The 15,244-nt window shown below is 42.2% G+C and overlaps 1 protein-coding gene across 3 annotated transcripts in view; it reads left to right on the plus strand.

Moving 5' to 3' along the window:
* Positions 1 to 15,244, plus strand: part of ST7 (suppression of tumorigenicity 7) — a 152,218-nt gene that overhangs the window by 80,960 nt on the left and 56,014 nt on the right. For all 3 annotated transcript variants that reach the window (XM_040411413.1, XM_040411423.1, XM_040411432.1), the window contains one exon: positions 8,550 to 8,709. In XM_040411413.1, the coding sequence (XP_040267347.1) occupies positions 8,550 to 8,709 (160 nt within the window). The remainder of the gene's footprint in view (positions 1 to 8,549; positions 8,710 to 15,244) is intronic.

Consider the following 15,244-nt stretch of genomic DNA (forward strand, 5'->3'; position numbering starts at 1 on the left):
GCATTGTTCATCACCAAATTGCACCTGATCGTTGAGAGAAGTTGCTCTTGGAGGATGTTTTGATGCCAATGTTCTTAGGCAAAATTGTGAGTGCCCATTCCCTTGGATGCAAATCAGCCCCTCACATGAATGGTCTTAGAATGCTTTGCTGTTGGCATAACACCGAACTCATGGTAGCGCTCATTTTTTCATATATCCCAAACAGTCTGAAGGGGGCTTCATCAGAGAACATAATTTTACACCAGTCCCACAGCTGAATCCTTATTTAGGAGATGGTCATGGCACTTGCTGGACTTTTTGGGCACCCTGTAGCCTTCTTGGTGATTCGATAAATGGTTGATTTAGGTGCAATCTTACAAGCAGCAATTTCCTTGCCTGTGAAGCCCTTTTGATGTAAAGCAATAATGACTGCACATGTTTCCTTGGAGGTAACCATGGTTAACAGAAGAAGACAATGATTTCAAGCACCACCATCCCCCCTTTTAAAGCAGCCAGCCGGAGTGATATCAGCTTCCTTGTTAACACTTTCTCTTGATTTAACAAGAAGATATTTTAAATGATGTTAGCTATCATTTTGTGGCAGGACTGAAATGCCATGGAAATTGGGTTTTTGGGATTAACTTAATTTTCATGGCAAGGAATGAATTCAATAATTTCAATTCATCTGATCACTCTTAATGCAAATTGCCACCATAAAAACTGAAGTCTCAAAACCTTTGGCCACAACATTTAGTTGACACTTACATAATGTGTATGGCCAGCTTTAGTCTGTTCAGTATTTATCTTTGCAGACTTCACACTATTTTCATAGCAAAAAAAAGTACTTTAATAGTTCACTCTGCGCCACTTCAGATAACTGCAGATACTATTTAAGGCTGCTTTCACACTGTGGTGTGTAGCCCATTAAATGCGATCTGTGTGGTGGCTGCATTTCCCAGACCAACAGTGGCTCTTCTGGCCCCAGCTCACTACATCATAGATCACTATGAAACAGTGAGTTCGGCTCACATGAACCGCATTTGGTCCAGGAAATGTTGTCGTCAGGCCGTAGGTGTTACACATAAGATGGATATTTGATGGGGCATGGCGACAGAGACCAAGAGAGAGATGGATGGTACACATGGATAGGAAAAGTAATACTATCTGACATAGGCCTCATGCACACGACCGTTGTTTTGGTCCGCATCCGAGCCACAGTTTTTGCGGCTTGGATGCGGACCCATTCACTTCATTGGGGCCGCAAAATATGCGGACAGCACTCCGTGTGCTGTCCGCAAAAAAACAAAACATTTTATTCTTGTCCGTTTTGCAAACAAGAATAGGCAGTTATATCAATGGCTGTCCATGCCGTTCAACAAATTGCGGAACGCACACAGACGCCATCCGTGTTTTGCGGATCCGCAATTTGTGGACCGCAAAACACAGAACTGTCGTGTGCATGAGGCCATAGGGAAAGGATAAGCAATGAGCGAGGTGAGGTGACAGTATAATTTTTAAGTTGGACCTTTAAAAGCCAAACACAGTATCATTCCAGGATCATCCATTGATGGTCCCTGGGAACCCAGTACAGGGTCTTCTCTTCTTCCAAACCAAGTCGTTGCATACTGTAAGTCATTTTGTGTGAATGAATCCCAGAGATCTATGAAGGCATGTTATGTTAAAGACCCTTGTGCATAGTGAAATGCATAGACCTGCGCTGCTAGGCATAAGGAGGATGGCTGTTTAATTGATTCTCTGTGGATATTTGCAGCAAAATAGACCTCTCCCCAAAGAAGAGCAGAGTCAGTAATGAGCCATCCCTGCGGGGGAAGACACCTAATTGTTTTATTTTCTCTGGTGAGGGATATTTTGTACTGCAAATAGCTACAGTATGTGATGATTACTCTACACCTTCTTCTGTTGCACTGACTGGACCCACGGTGGATTGAAATCGATATTTCATTTGCCTAGTGGCGTATTACTAAACAAAGTAGGGATCGTCTATTAAAAGATCTGAGCGCTTCCCGGCAATAAAATATATTATGCAAAACTGCAGACAGCACATTTGTTTCCTGCGGCTTTTGCCCCAGGCTTCCAAATGGTTATGGTTGACGCAAGGTCAGTATTTGTAATGTGTCCATGGCTTCTCTGTGAAAGCAATGCCTTCAATACTCATCACTTTTTATTCAATGACTCTTTGCTACTGTTCATGTGAGTGAGGTACTAAAAGGTGAAAATATTGTGTATCACTGCCCTAATAAGGGCTACCTACCTGCTGCTCAGAAATCTGTCGATGAACGTGCCACAGCAAAGTTTGAGACTGAGTACCCAAGGCAAGTGATGGCGACGGCACCCCAGCATTGTTTGAAGTGTAACTGTCATTCTTTTTTTGTTTTGTAATGTGTAGGGGCAGTGATACTGACCATTTTTGTAATATACTTTAAATACTGCAATTGTACATTTCTATTACAAAAATAGCTCTAAAGTGGCCCATTTTGAGCCTTAGCAACGCTCCTCTGTTTATATAACAGTCAGTGTGGAGCAAATCTCTACAGTTATATAAACAGAAGACAGAGGTGCTCAAAAGGGGCCACTTTAGAGCTATTTTTGTAATAGAAATGTACAATTTCAGTAATTAAAGTATATTACAAAAATGGTCACTATCCCTACCCCTATACATTCCAAAAATAAATACAAGAATGAAGGTTACACTCTAATATAGTAGCGCCCACACAAGTACCATATAACACTTACACAGGAGTGGCAGCAATCCCGTGCCAGCCATGACAGTGCCATTACAAAATACCACCAGTTTCTCTCCATGGTTTTTCACTGCTGTCTACCAAAAACTTGCACGCAGCCGTTTAGGAGAATTGTAGCATTCCCTCTCTGTTTAACTGTATACGCAGTAGGAGATCACCATTGGAGAAGACAAGGCAAGTGGTGAATACAGGGGCATGAACACATTGGGGCAGACCTACTATTAAAAATGCAGCAGAAAAGCGGGCGTAGCTTAATTGGTCCACCACGTGACAAAATGTTGGCCAACTTATAGATAAACTAAAGGTCTGTTTATACGAGCCGATAATCGATCAAAGAGATATAGTCAGCACTATAATCATCTAGTTTACATGCAGCAATTAATGTTTATTCTGAAAACCCTTGAATCAAATATTAAAAGTAATTGTTAGTCTCTGCCATATTGTTTATAGTAAATAGGAGTTGTTGGGTGTGTAGATGAGATGGCTTATTAGAACGCCTCGTGCAGACGTCAGTGTTTCACAGACAGAACTTGTCCCTATTCATTTTAATGTGTGTATTCACACATCAGTGTTTCAGCACAGTCCGTGGGTCCGTTTTTTTTTTTTTTAACCACGGATGCATGCTCTATCCATCACGCCCATTATAGTCTATGGGTCCGTGAAAACCACGGATGCCATCCGTGTTGTATCCGTGTTTCACGGATCATTAACAAGAGATTCTTTGAAAAAAAAAATTCAGCTGTTGAGTGTTAGTGAAACACGGATGCAACACGGACAGCAAAAAACAGACCCAACACGGATCTGTCACTGGAGAAAACACGGATTGAACCTGGTCCGTGTTACCACTGATCCAAAACTGACATGGACGTCTGCATGATGCTTAAGACGTGTTATACTAGACTTCAGTTCAGTTTTAATGCCCGTCCACCATTTACATTCTATTGGCTAGATCCCTGTATATGTTTTGCGGTCCGCAAAAAAAAACGGATGTCCGTATGGCATGCGTTTTTGTATATGGATCCATTGTAACAATGCCTATTCTTGTCCGCAAAACAGACAAGAATAGGACATGTTTTTTTTTTTGCGGGGCTACAGAACGGACATACGGATGTGGATAGCACACGGTGTGCTGTCCGCATTTTTTGCGGACCCATTGAAATGAATGGGTCTGCATCCTATCCGCAAAAAAACCCCGGAACAAACACAGAAACAAATACGTTTGTGTGAATGTAGCCTAATCGCTTAAACAATTAGTGGCTTGTGTGAATGGACCTTTAGACTAGACAGTCTAAAGCTGTGACAGATTTGTCATCCAGCATCAGCCACTGTGATAAATCTGGTGCAGTTTAAGACCATCTACTCTAATGGTTCTGTTACAGAGACAGATAATTAGGCACATTATCAGGGTGTTTGTATAAATGCACGTTCCCGATAATTGGCCTGTGTAAAAGGTATCGACATTCACCCGATGAATGAGCAAATTATCATTCATCGTTCTGCCCAGGAACATTGGTTCTGTATGGGGACAAACGATCGGTGTAGTGATTGCCTGTCCCCATACATAGAAGATTGTGGCATGTGAATGCAGTCTTCCTCTCCACTGACGATCAGGCAATTATTGGGAACGTCTGGTTCGTTCCCGATAATTGCTTGACGACACAGCCCGTGTAAAAGGACTTTTAGATTACTGTTTTACTTTGAGGTGGCATTCACACGTCCGCAACTGTTTTGCTGTCCGCAAATTGAAACTCTGACACTGGCCATGTGCGTTCCGCATTTTGCGGACCGCATATGGCCGGAGCTATAATAGATATGCCTTTTCTTGTTCGTGGCTGCGGACAAGAATAAAACGTGTTCGTGTTCTATTTTTATTTTTTTTGCGGGGCCACGGAACAGAAGTGCAGATGCGGACAGCACACGGTGTGCTGTCCGCATCTTTTGTGGCCCCGTTGAAAATTAATGGGTCCGGACCTGTTCCGCAAAATTGCGAAACGGATGCGGACCCATTTTGCAGATGTGTGAATGGACCCTTAGACAGTATTAGTAAATCTGCCCCAATTATTCTCTTGCTGATTCTTGGAAACATATTTGGTATTTGCCTGACTAGCCTGGAGCCACACTGCAGCCATCTTGGCTATATACATAGATGAGACATATGCTATAAATCATGACTCCGCAGATCATGTACATGATTTCAATTAAAATAAGGCTAAGATCACATCTGCGCTTTTAATTTCGGCAGCGGAACGGACATGCTTTTGGCTGGACAAAAAATACTACACGCAGCATTTTTTTGTCCGGCTAAAAGCCGGCATATATGCCAGAATGCGGTTAGCATATATACAGTGAATAGCGATCTGGCGGTGCATGGTGGTATCAGTGTCTGATACAGTAAACTCTGGTAGTCTGTTCCTCCGTCCGGAAAAGACTGCCAGGGTTAAAAGCGCAGATGTGGACCTAGCCTAACACAAGTTTTTTGGCTTTAAAATCAGGCATCTGCTAATGTTATCAAGGAACAAGCCATTAGTTCCTAATACAATTCAGATAAGACCGAAATAGATCTGTGGCTGTCAGCAGGATCAGGGCAGGACAATTCCCCTGATAACATTCTCGCTGCTTTATAACTTGAGAAAACCAAAAATAGCATCATTGGAAGACACATGTAATGTGAAGCTCAAGAGCTTGTGTGTCGTATCCACATGATGAGGATAGAACTGTTCTGTAACTGGAATATATTTTACCATTAGTAGAAAGCCATGGTAAGGCTACTTCCACACTAGCGATTTTACTGGATCCGGCAGGGCTCAGCAAAAACGCTTCCGTTACTGATAATACAACCGTCTGCATCAATTATGTACGGATCTGGTTGTATTATCTTTAATGTAGCCAAGATGGATTCGTCATGAACTCCATTGAAAATCAATGGGGGACGGATCCGTTTTCGATTGTGTCAGAGAAAACGTTTTTCCCAGGACGGAAAGCAAAATACAACATATTGCGGTTTGCTCTCCGGTTTGGGAACGCAACTAAACGAAGCGGAATGCATTTTGGAGCACTCCGTTCTGTTCAGTTTTGTCCCTATTGACAATGAATGGGAACAAAACGGAAGCATTTTTTTCCGGTATTGAGACCCTATGACTGATATCGATACCGGAAAACTAAAACACTAGTGTGAAAGTAGCCTAAGGAGCGCACCCAGTTATTGCCGTTTTAGTCTGTATGTCCAATAAGTTACTGGATGGTGAAGTGCCCAGTGCAAGGGAGATGCACAACAATGCAGCTGGTCACATGAGACATGTGTTGGGGCTGGGATATAGTTCTTTGTGTGACATCCTTCTTTAGTGGTTGGGGAGCCACATAGTATGCATGTACTATTAAGGGTCTTTGGCGAATGTTTTTTGCATGACCATGACTGATTTTGTTTTTGTATGAATTGGTACTTGTCCGTAGTCCCTTACTATTTACCGCTCATACGACTATTTACTGCTCCAGCATGTATTGATTTTCTCTTGTTGTGCTTTATTATATATGAATTTTGTGGACACACGGACCACTGTTATCCTATGCATTTATTTGTATGACTTCTCATTCTCTGCCACGTGTCTTTTATATATGCTGAATTGTTCATTAGTGGAGGATTGTGATATTTGATGGAGAAACCCTAGCTTATTCTAGCTTATTCTAGCATTATTTTGAGACTCGTGGTATGTGTATTTTATATGGCTGCAGTATTGGAAATGATTTTACAAAAACAGCTGATATCTAGAATGGGCTCTAGAAGTGAAGTAAATTATTTCCAGCCATCTTAGTACCAGGAGTGCAGATGCAAAACATGAAGAACAAGGCTTCATTAAAGTCTTGAATGATGATACCATGCTTAAAGAGGACCTTTCATCGGTCCAAACATTGTGAACTAAGTATCATGACATATACAGCGGCGCCCAGGGATCTCACTGCACTTACTATTATCCCTGGGCGGCGCTCCGTCCTCCCGTTATGTCCTCCGGTATGTTCGGGGACTTGGTTATAGTAGGCGGAGACTTAGGGAACTTGGTTATAGTAGGCGGAGTCTGCCCTTGTTCTGCTGGGCGTCTCCTTCTCCTAGACTGTAGCGCTGGCCAATCGCAGCGCAGAGCTCACAGCCTGGGAGGTTTTTTCTCCCAGGCTGTGAGCTCTGCGATGCAATTGGCCAGGGCTACAGCCTAGGAGAAGGAGACGCCCAGCAGAACAAGGGCAGACTCCGCCTACTATAACCAAGTCCCCGAACATACCAGAGGACATAACGGGAGAACTGAGCGGCGCCCAGGGATAATAGTAAGTGCAGTGAGATCCCCGGGCGCCGCTGTATATGTCATGATACTTAGTTCACAATGTTTGGACCGATGAAAGGTCCTCTTTAAGCTTTTCAAGGGGTACCTTCACACTAGCGTTATTCTTTTCCCGTATTGAAATCTGGTAAAGGGTCTCAATACTGGAAAAAAACGCATCAGTTTTGTCCTAATGCATTCTGAATGGAAAGCAATCCGTCCAATATGCATCAGGATGTCTTCCGTTCCGTCCCTTGTACGGTATTTGACCGGACAAAATACTGCAGCTTGCTGCAGTATTTTTTCCAGCCAAAATCCCGGAACAATACCGCACTTGCCGGATCCAGAGATTTATTAATGCCGGATCCGGTACCAAGTGTTCTGGAAATTGCTGCGTCGCCGGATCTGGTTTTCTGGTCTGCGCCTGCGCCGGGATATAGGAGGAGCTAGTTTAGCTTTTCATCTTTGAAAAAATGTAAATACCAGTTTGGTTATTCCGTTTGAAAGCGGACGAGACTGATCCGGAAAAAAAAAAGATATCCGTTTGCATACGGTTTGCCGGATTCTAACAATGCTAGTGTGAAAGTACCCTAACTCGCTGTTCCTGGAAACTTTTCAAAAGTCACTTTGCTTTTCTGTGTATCCTCACGATTGGTGACTTTAATATGAGGATTTACACCCTTAAACTGCCACTAACCTGTTATCCAGGATGCTCATAGATTGACAGAGCCCTTCTATATTCTGGGTGATTCTGCATAATGTGGTACGGGCATGATGTATTCTGATGACTTGTAAGCAATCATAGAGATGCTCCTCAGTGAGTTCTCCTCCTGGTTCGAGTGACATCCCAGGGGCAAAAATGTCATCATAAGCCACCTTCAGCATCTTACCACGTGCAGATGAAGCTAAAGCCAGTATACCTCACTTCACTGCGCATGCACCTGATGTCATTGGAGATGCCTTGTGATGATGTACCAGTGGAAAAAAAACAAATTACTTTAATATGTTATTGTTCAGCACGGATGCTGTCTATTTTAAAAACGGACAGCACCCAGATGGAAATATCGCCCATGTGAAATCAGCCTTATTGTCAGTTGCATCTTTAGCATTAGAATGTGCTTGTAGACCTCCTTCCCCTCTCCTTGTCGTAAGAATCCAGAGTACCAACAGGGATGCAAGGGGCCTAACAGCCAAGAGAATGGTCAACTACGAAATGGACAATATGTGGACAGTGTGACAATATTGCAGCATAATCTGATTTCAAATGAGCAAACCCGTCCTGTTTCACACATCTTCTTACAACTATCTAATCATTCGAAAACCACATGAAAACGCTACATTTTTCTCCTCATCCAAAAGCCAAGCTTATTTCTATTACTTTATGAAATGTAATGTCAAATTAGCTGATGAAATTAGCAATGTGATGGTCTTACTGCACAAACTGAATGCTGTAATCCTGTAATGGTTATATATATCTTTATATTTTTGCCCTGCTTTTTAGATATTTGAATGGTGGTATTTTCGGAAGTATGGAACATCATTTATTGAGCAAGTCTCTGTAAGTCACTTGCGCCCTCTGTTGGGAGGAGTTGACAATAGCCCACCAAGTAACTCGAACACGAGTAATGGGGATGCTGATTCAAGTCGACAGAGTGTTTCAGGTATGATTGGGCTTATAGCTGAAGTTTATTTTGTGCTAATCCCTGATTACTCATTAAATAATACTTCCACATGTAGAAAGTATGCTGTTGTCTGCAAGCGCAGTGGCTGAAATATCTAAATCATTGAATAATTAACCTCTTCCATTAGTACTGTACTGAAGAAACCTCTATAGAATACATCTAAAGGAGTGGAAATTTTAGTGTTCGCATCCGCAAAAAGCACATAAAATGCAAAAGTTACCCACACAGTGGCGCCATAGCACTGCCTTATGAAAACTATTTAAAAAAAGTAAATTGCTGTAGAAGAACATTTTCAGGAGAAGAAATGCAATAGTTTTTAAATAATTAAGATTGTAAAGAGCAGGCATGCATTATTCACATGTATCCTGCCGTGAATCGTGCACCGATATATAGTTCCGTTCTATTTGATAGCACTTGCAGCTATGTCCCCTGCTAAATCTAGCATGTGACATATCTGTCTAGAAGCAGCCATTTCGGGTGGAGGGAGGCTGGACGTAGGGGTTCCTCTAGGCATTAATGAGCACCGGCTTGTCGATTGGTGCTCCTTAAGCTGCGTTTACAAGCAGCAATTATTGTTAGTATGGGAATAAACGATCGCTTAGGGTACTTTCGCACTGGCGGCAGAGGAATCCGGCAGGCAGTTCCGTCGCTGGAGCTGCCTGCTGAATCCGTCAAAACGTATGACAACTGATGGCATTTTAAGACTGATCAGGATGCATTACAAATGCATTAAAATGCTGGATCTGTCTTTCTCCGGTGTGGAGAAAAATGGATCCGGCATTTTGTTCTTTCAAAAACTGATCCGGCATTCCAGTATTTTGAATGCCGGATCCGGCACTAATACATTCCTATGTAAAAAAAAAAAAATAGCCGGATAGGGCATTCCGGCAAGTGTTCAGTTTTTTGGAGCCCGAGATAAAACCGTAGCATGCTGCGGTTTTATCTCTGTGCTGATCAGTCAAAGACTGAACTGATGCATCCTGAACGGATTGCTCTCCATTCAGAATGTATGAGGATATACCTGATCAGTTCTTTTCTGGTATTGAGCCCCTAGGATGGAACTCTATGCCGGAAAAGAAAAACGCTAGTGTGAAAGTACCCTAATATGATCATTAATCCCCACTTTTCATTTCACAGCATGGGACTGATGTGAACACTGATTAAACGAGCCAGGTAATGGGCAGCATGTTTGCACACAGCAGTATTCGGCTGAACGAACATTCTCCTGAATTTTTATTCCGATGATGGCCCATATAAAAAGACCTTAAATGTTTCCTAATGGCTATGGTGATTAAAGGGAATCTCTTTCTGCCAGTTAAAACCAGATAGCAACACATATCCTTTTTTCCGAGCTGTTTTTATTTTCTGATTTACAGATTTTCTCATTGTAAGTTTAGAACATGATTGTGGGGCTGCAGTCTTGCCTGGGTTCTAAACAGCATTTAGAGAGATGCTTTCCAGCAGCCAACATTGGCCATAGACACAATGAACAGGAGCCGACTCGTTGACATCTCTGGTAGGGTTTTCTAGGCATGCTCTGTGACCTGTGCAGAGGTCAGGAGGGAGTAGATAAGCTGTGATTTCACCTATTGTTAATGGTGGATATTGTCTTATCTACACACAGAGGTGATATCCATCATTGCTAATCTTCATGTAATGATAAGCAGATAACTACAGTAAAGTGATATGTACAGACCAAGAATGCCGCCTGTTATTAGGCTTGGTGGCCAGTGCGGAAACTGCAGGATTTTGTGTACTTTTTTAACCCCTTAAGGACACATGACGTATGGGTACGGCATGTTTCCCGAGTCCTTAAGGACACAGGACGTACCGGTACGTCATGTGTTGTTCCGATCACTGCCGCCCGGCCGGCTGTGATCGGAACAAGGTGCCTGCTCAAATCATTGAGCAGGCACCTCGGCTAAATGCGCGGGGGGGTCCCGTGACCCCCCCATGTCCGCGATCGCAACAAACCGCAGGTCAATTCAGACCTGCGGTTTGTTGCGCTTTCTGCTGTTTCTGATCGCTGTGGTCCCTGACCGAGGCGATCAGAAACTTTAGTGTGCCGAAAATATATTTTTATCACCCCCCCCCCTGCACCTCTGAATGATTTTAGCCCGGTGGGAGGTGCAGGGGGGGTGTTGCGGGCGGTGGGGGCGGTGCGGGAGGCGGGCGGTGCGGCAGGCGGGATCGCGATCCCCCGCCCGCCTCCCATTGAATAATCGTTGGTGTAGAGTGGGTATACCAGGGTGCCAGCACATTGCTGGCACCCTGGTATAAACGGCTGACATCGGTAATGCGATGTCAGCCGTTTAACCCTTTCCATACAGCGGTCCGTACGGACCGCTGTATGGAAAAAGTTAACAGTAAGAGGGAGCTCCCTCCCTCTCCGATCGGGCGGCTGCTGTGCCTTTGCAGCCCCCCGATGGAGAGGGAGAGAGCTCCCAGACAGCCCCCCGCCAGATCCCATCCTTACTCTTCCCCGTCTGCGCAGTTCTGAGCAGACGGGGAAGGTTCCCATGGCAACAGGACGCCTCTCAGGCGTCCTGCTGTCCATGGTGCTGAACAGATCTGTGCTGAAAGCATAGATCTGTTCAGTGTAAGTAAAATACAGTACAGAACAATATATATTGTACTGTACTGTATTATACAGACATCAGACCCACTGGATCTTCAAGAACCAAGTGGATCTGGGTAAAAAAAAAAGTGAAAAAAAGTGAAAAAAAAGTAAAAATCAAAAAACACATTTATCACTGATTAAAAATTAAAAAAATAACATTCCCTACACATGTTTGGTATCGCCGCATCCGTAACGACCTGATCTATAAAACGGTCATGTTACTTTACCCGAACGGTGAACGCCATAAAAATAAAAAATAAAAAACTATGATGAAATTGAAATTTTGCTCACCTTACTTCCCAAAAAAAGGTAATAAAAGTGATCAAAAAAGTCGCATGTACGCCAAAATTGTAGCAATCAAACCGTCATCTCATCCCGCAAAAAATGAGACCCTACTTAAGATAATCACCCAAAAACTGAAAAAACTATGGCTCTTAGACTATGGAGACACTAAAACATAATTTTTTTTGTTTCAAAAATGAAATCATTGTGTAAAACTTACATAAATAAAAAAAAAGTACACATATTAGGTATTGCCGCGTCCGTATCGACCGACTCTATAAAAATATCACATGACCTAACCCCTCAGGTGACCACCGTAAAAAAAAAAAAAAAAAAAACTGTGTAAAAAAAGCAATTTTTTGTCATCTTACATCACAAAAAGTGTAATAGCAAGCGATCAAAAAGTCATATGCACCCCAAAATAGTGCCAATCAAACCGTCATCTCCTCCCGCAAAAAATGAGACCCTACTTAAGATAATCGCCCAAAAACTGAAAAAACTATGACTCTTAGACTATGGAGACACTAAAACTTTTTTTTGTTTTAAAAATGAAATCATTGGGTAAAACTTACATAAATTAAAAAAATGTAATACATATTAGGTATCGCCGCGTCCGTGACAACCTGCTCTATGAAATTACCACATGATCTAACCTGTCAGATGAATGTTGTAAATAACAAAAAAAAAAAAACGGTGCCAAAAAAGCTAATTCTTGTTACCTTGCCGCACAAAAAGTGTAATATAGAGCAACCAAAAATCATATGTACCCTAAACTAGTACCAACAATACTGCCACCCTATCCCGTAGTTTCTAAAATGGGGTCACTTTTCTGGAGTTTCTACTCTAGGGGTGCATCAGGGGGGCTTCAAATGGGACATGGTGTCAAAAAAACAGTCCAGCAAAACCTGCCTTCCAAAAACCGTATGGCATTCCTTTCCTTCTGCGCCCTGCCGTGTGCCCGTACAGCGGTTTACGACCACATATGGGGTGTTTCTGTAAACTACAGAATCAGGGCCATAAATAATGAGTTTTGTTTGGCTGTTAACCCTTGCTTTGTAACTGGAAAAAAAATATTAAAATGGAAAATCTGCCAAAAATGTGAAATTTTGAAATTGTGTCTCTATTTTCCATTAAATCTTGTGCAACACCTAAAGGGTTAACAAAGTTTGTAAAATCAGTTTTGAATACCTTGAGGGGTGTAGTTTCTTAGATGGGGTCACTTTTATGGAGTTTCTACTCTAGGGGTGCATCAGGGGGGCTTCAAATGGGACATGGTGTAAAAAAAACAGTCGGCGCACCTTTCACTCTACGCCCCGCTGTGTGGCCGTACAGTAGTTTACAGCCACATATGGGGTGTTTCTGTGAACAGCAGAGTCAGGGCAATAAAGATACAGTTTTGTTTGGCTGTTAACCCTTGCTTTGTTAGTGAAAAAAATGGGTTAAAATTGAAAATTAGGCAAAAAAATGAAATTCTCAAATTTCATCTCCATTTGCCAATAACTCTTGTGCAACACCTAAAGTGTTAACGACGTATGTAAAATCAGTTTTGAATACCTTGAGGGGTGTAGTTTCTTAGATGGGGTCACTTTTAGGGAGTTTCTCCTCTAGGGGTGCATCAGGGGGCTTCAAATGGGACATGGTGTAAATAAACCAGTCCATAAAAATCAGCCCTCCAAAAACCATACGGCGCACCTTTCACTCTACGCCCCGCTGTGTGCCCGTACAGTAGTTTACGGCCACATATTGGGTGTTTCTGTAAACAGCAGAGTCAGGGCAATAAAGATACAGTCTTGTTTGGCTGTTAACCCTTGCTTTGTTAGTGGAAAAAATGGGTTAAAATGAAAAATTAGACAAAAAAATCAAATTCTCAAATTTCCTCCCCATTTGCCAATAACTCTTGTGCAACACCTAAAGGGTTAACAATGTATGCAAAATCAGTTTTGAATACCTTGAGGGGTGTAGTTTCTTAGATGGGGTCATTTTTGGGTGGTTTCTATTATGTAAGCCTCGCAAAGTGACTTCAAACCTGAACTGGTCCCTAAAAATTGAGTTTTTGTAAATTTCGGAAAAATTTCAAGATTTGCTTCTAAACTTCTAAGCCTTATAACATCCCCAAAAAATAAAATATCATTCCCAAAACAATTCAAGCATGAAGTAGACATATGGGGAATGTAAAGTCATCACAATTTTTTGGGGTATTACTATGTATTACAGAAGTAGAGAAACTGAAACTTTGAAATTTGCAAATTTTTCCAAATTTTTGGTAAATTAGGTATTTTTTTGTGCAAAAAAAATAATTTTTTTGACTTCATTTTACCAGTGTCATGAAGTACAATATGTGACGAAAAAACAATCTCAGAATGGCCTGGATAAGTCAAAGCATTTTAAAGTTATTAGCACTTAAAGTGACACTGGTCAGATTTCCAAAAAATGGCCTGGTCCTTAAGGTGAAAATGAGCCCGGTCCTTAAGGGGTTAAAATATAGATATTGACATGGAAAATTAAAAATAACATAAAAAATTCTTTAAAAATATGTTTAACATAAAAACATGATTTAAACAATAGGTCATTTTCTGATGACACCTTCCCTTTTAAAGGTGTTATCCTGGAAAAGATAATGATGGCTTTTCCTCAGGATAGATCATCATTGTCACATCAGTAGCGATCCAAGTCCCAACACCCCCGCCGATCAGCTGTATGGGGAGATGGCGCGCGTCCGCTGCTGTATGTCTATGGGACAGCAGCAGTGGGGAGGAAGACAGAAGGGAGTCGTCACGTGCGCCCTGTGCTCCATTTCCCCGTACAGCTGATCGGCGGGGGTGCCGGGTGTCAGGGAACTGCTGCACTCACTGGAGCGCAATGCAGGCTCTTGGCAGCTTTCCAATGACAGTGCCATATATCATATATTGGCAGTGCTTGGTACTGCAGCTCAGCTTCATTGACTTGAATGGGGCTGAGCTGAAACTAGGCCATATGTCCGATGTACAGTGATGTCACTGGCCTAGGAAGAGGCTTTGGCGCTCGAGACCTCTTCTAACAGCTGATCGGCTGAAGATAAGTCATATATATCTTTTTCTGTATAACCTCTTTAAGCTTAGAATAATCACTTCTTTATATTGTAAATGTTTAATATCTTTAATTCTAAAGACTGGATTGGTGCTTTTGATTCAAACATTATGGGAGTGGCGGAAACAGCCAAAAACAGCCGTTCTAGGGATCGGCGGCAGTCTTAGGAGTTTGAATAATAAATGCATTTTTATAAGCTTTATGCCTTTTATGTATGTTGTTGTTTTTAAATGGTCTTAGAATAATTTTGAATTAGTCAGGGAAAATGAATGTGAAGAGCAACTTTTTCCCCCTAAGAAAGTATCTAATATCTTAAAAAAAAAAAAAGTCACTCTTGTTATACTTGGTGTTTAAAGGAGTTAAGGAGTTTAGGCCATCACTAGCTGATCATCCAACGCCCCGCACTTCTACACCGCCATCATTGTAGTGTACAGCACTCCGTCACTGTCCACTATGTTGATGGTGCTCTGTAGCTGGCAAGTGTTGGGTGTTGAACCCCTGATGATCAGCTAGGGATGGCCTATCCTGAGTATTGGACATCACTTA

This window comes from Bufo bufo, chromosome 1 (genome assembly GCF_905171765.1).
Source record: "Bufo bufo chromosome 1, aBufBuf1.1, whole genome shotgun sequence".
Classification (NCBI taxonomy): Eukaryota; Metazoa; Chordata; class Amphibia; order Anura; family Bufonidae; genus Bufo; species Bufo bufo.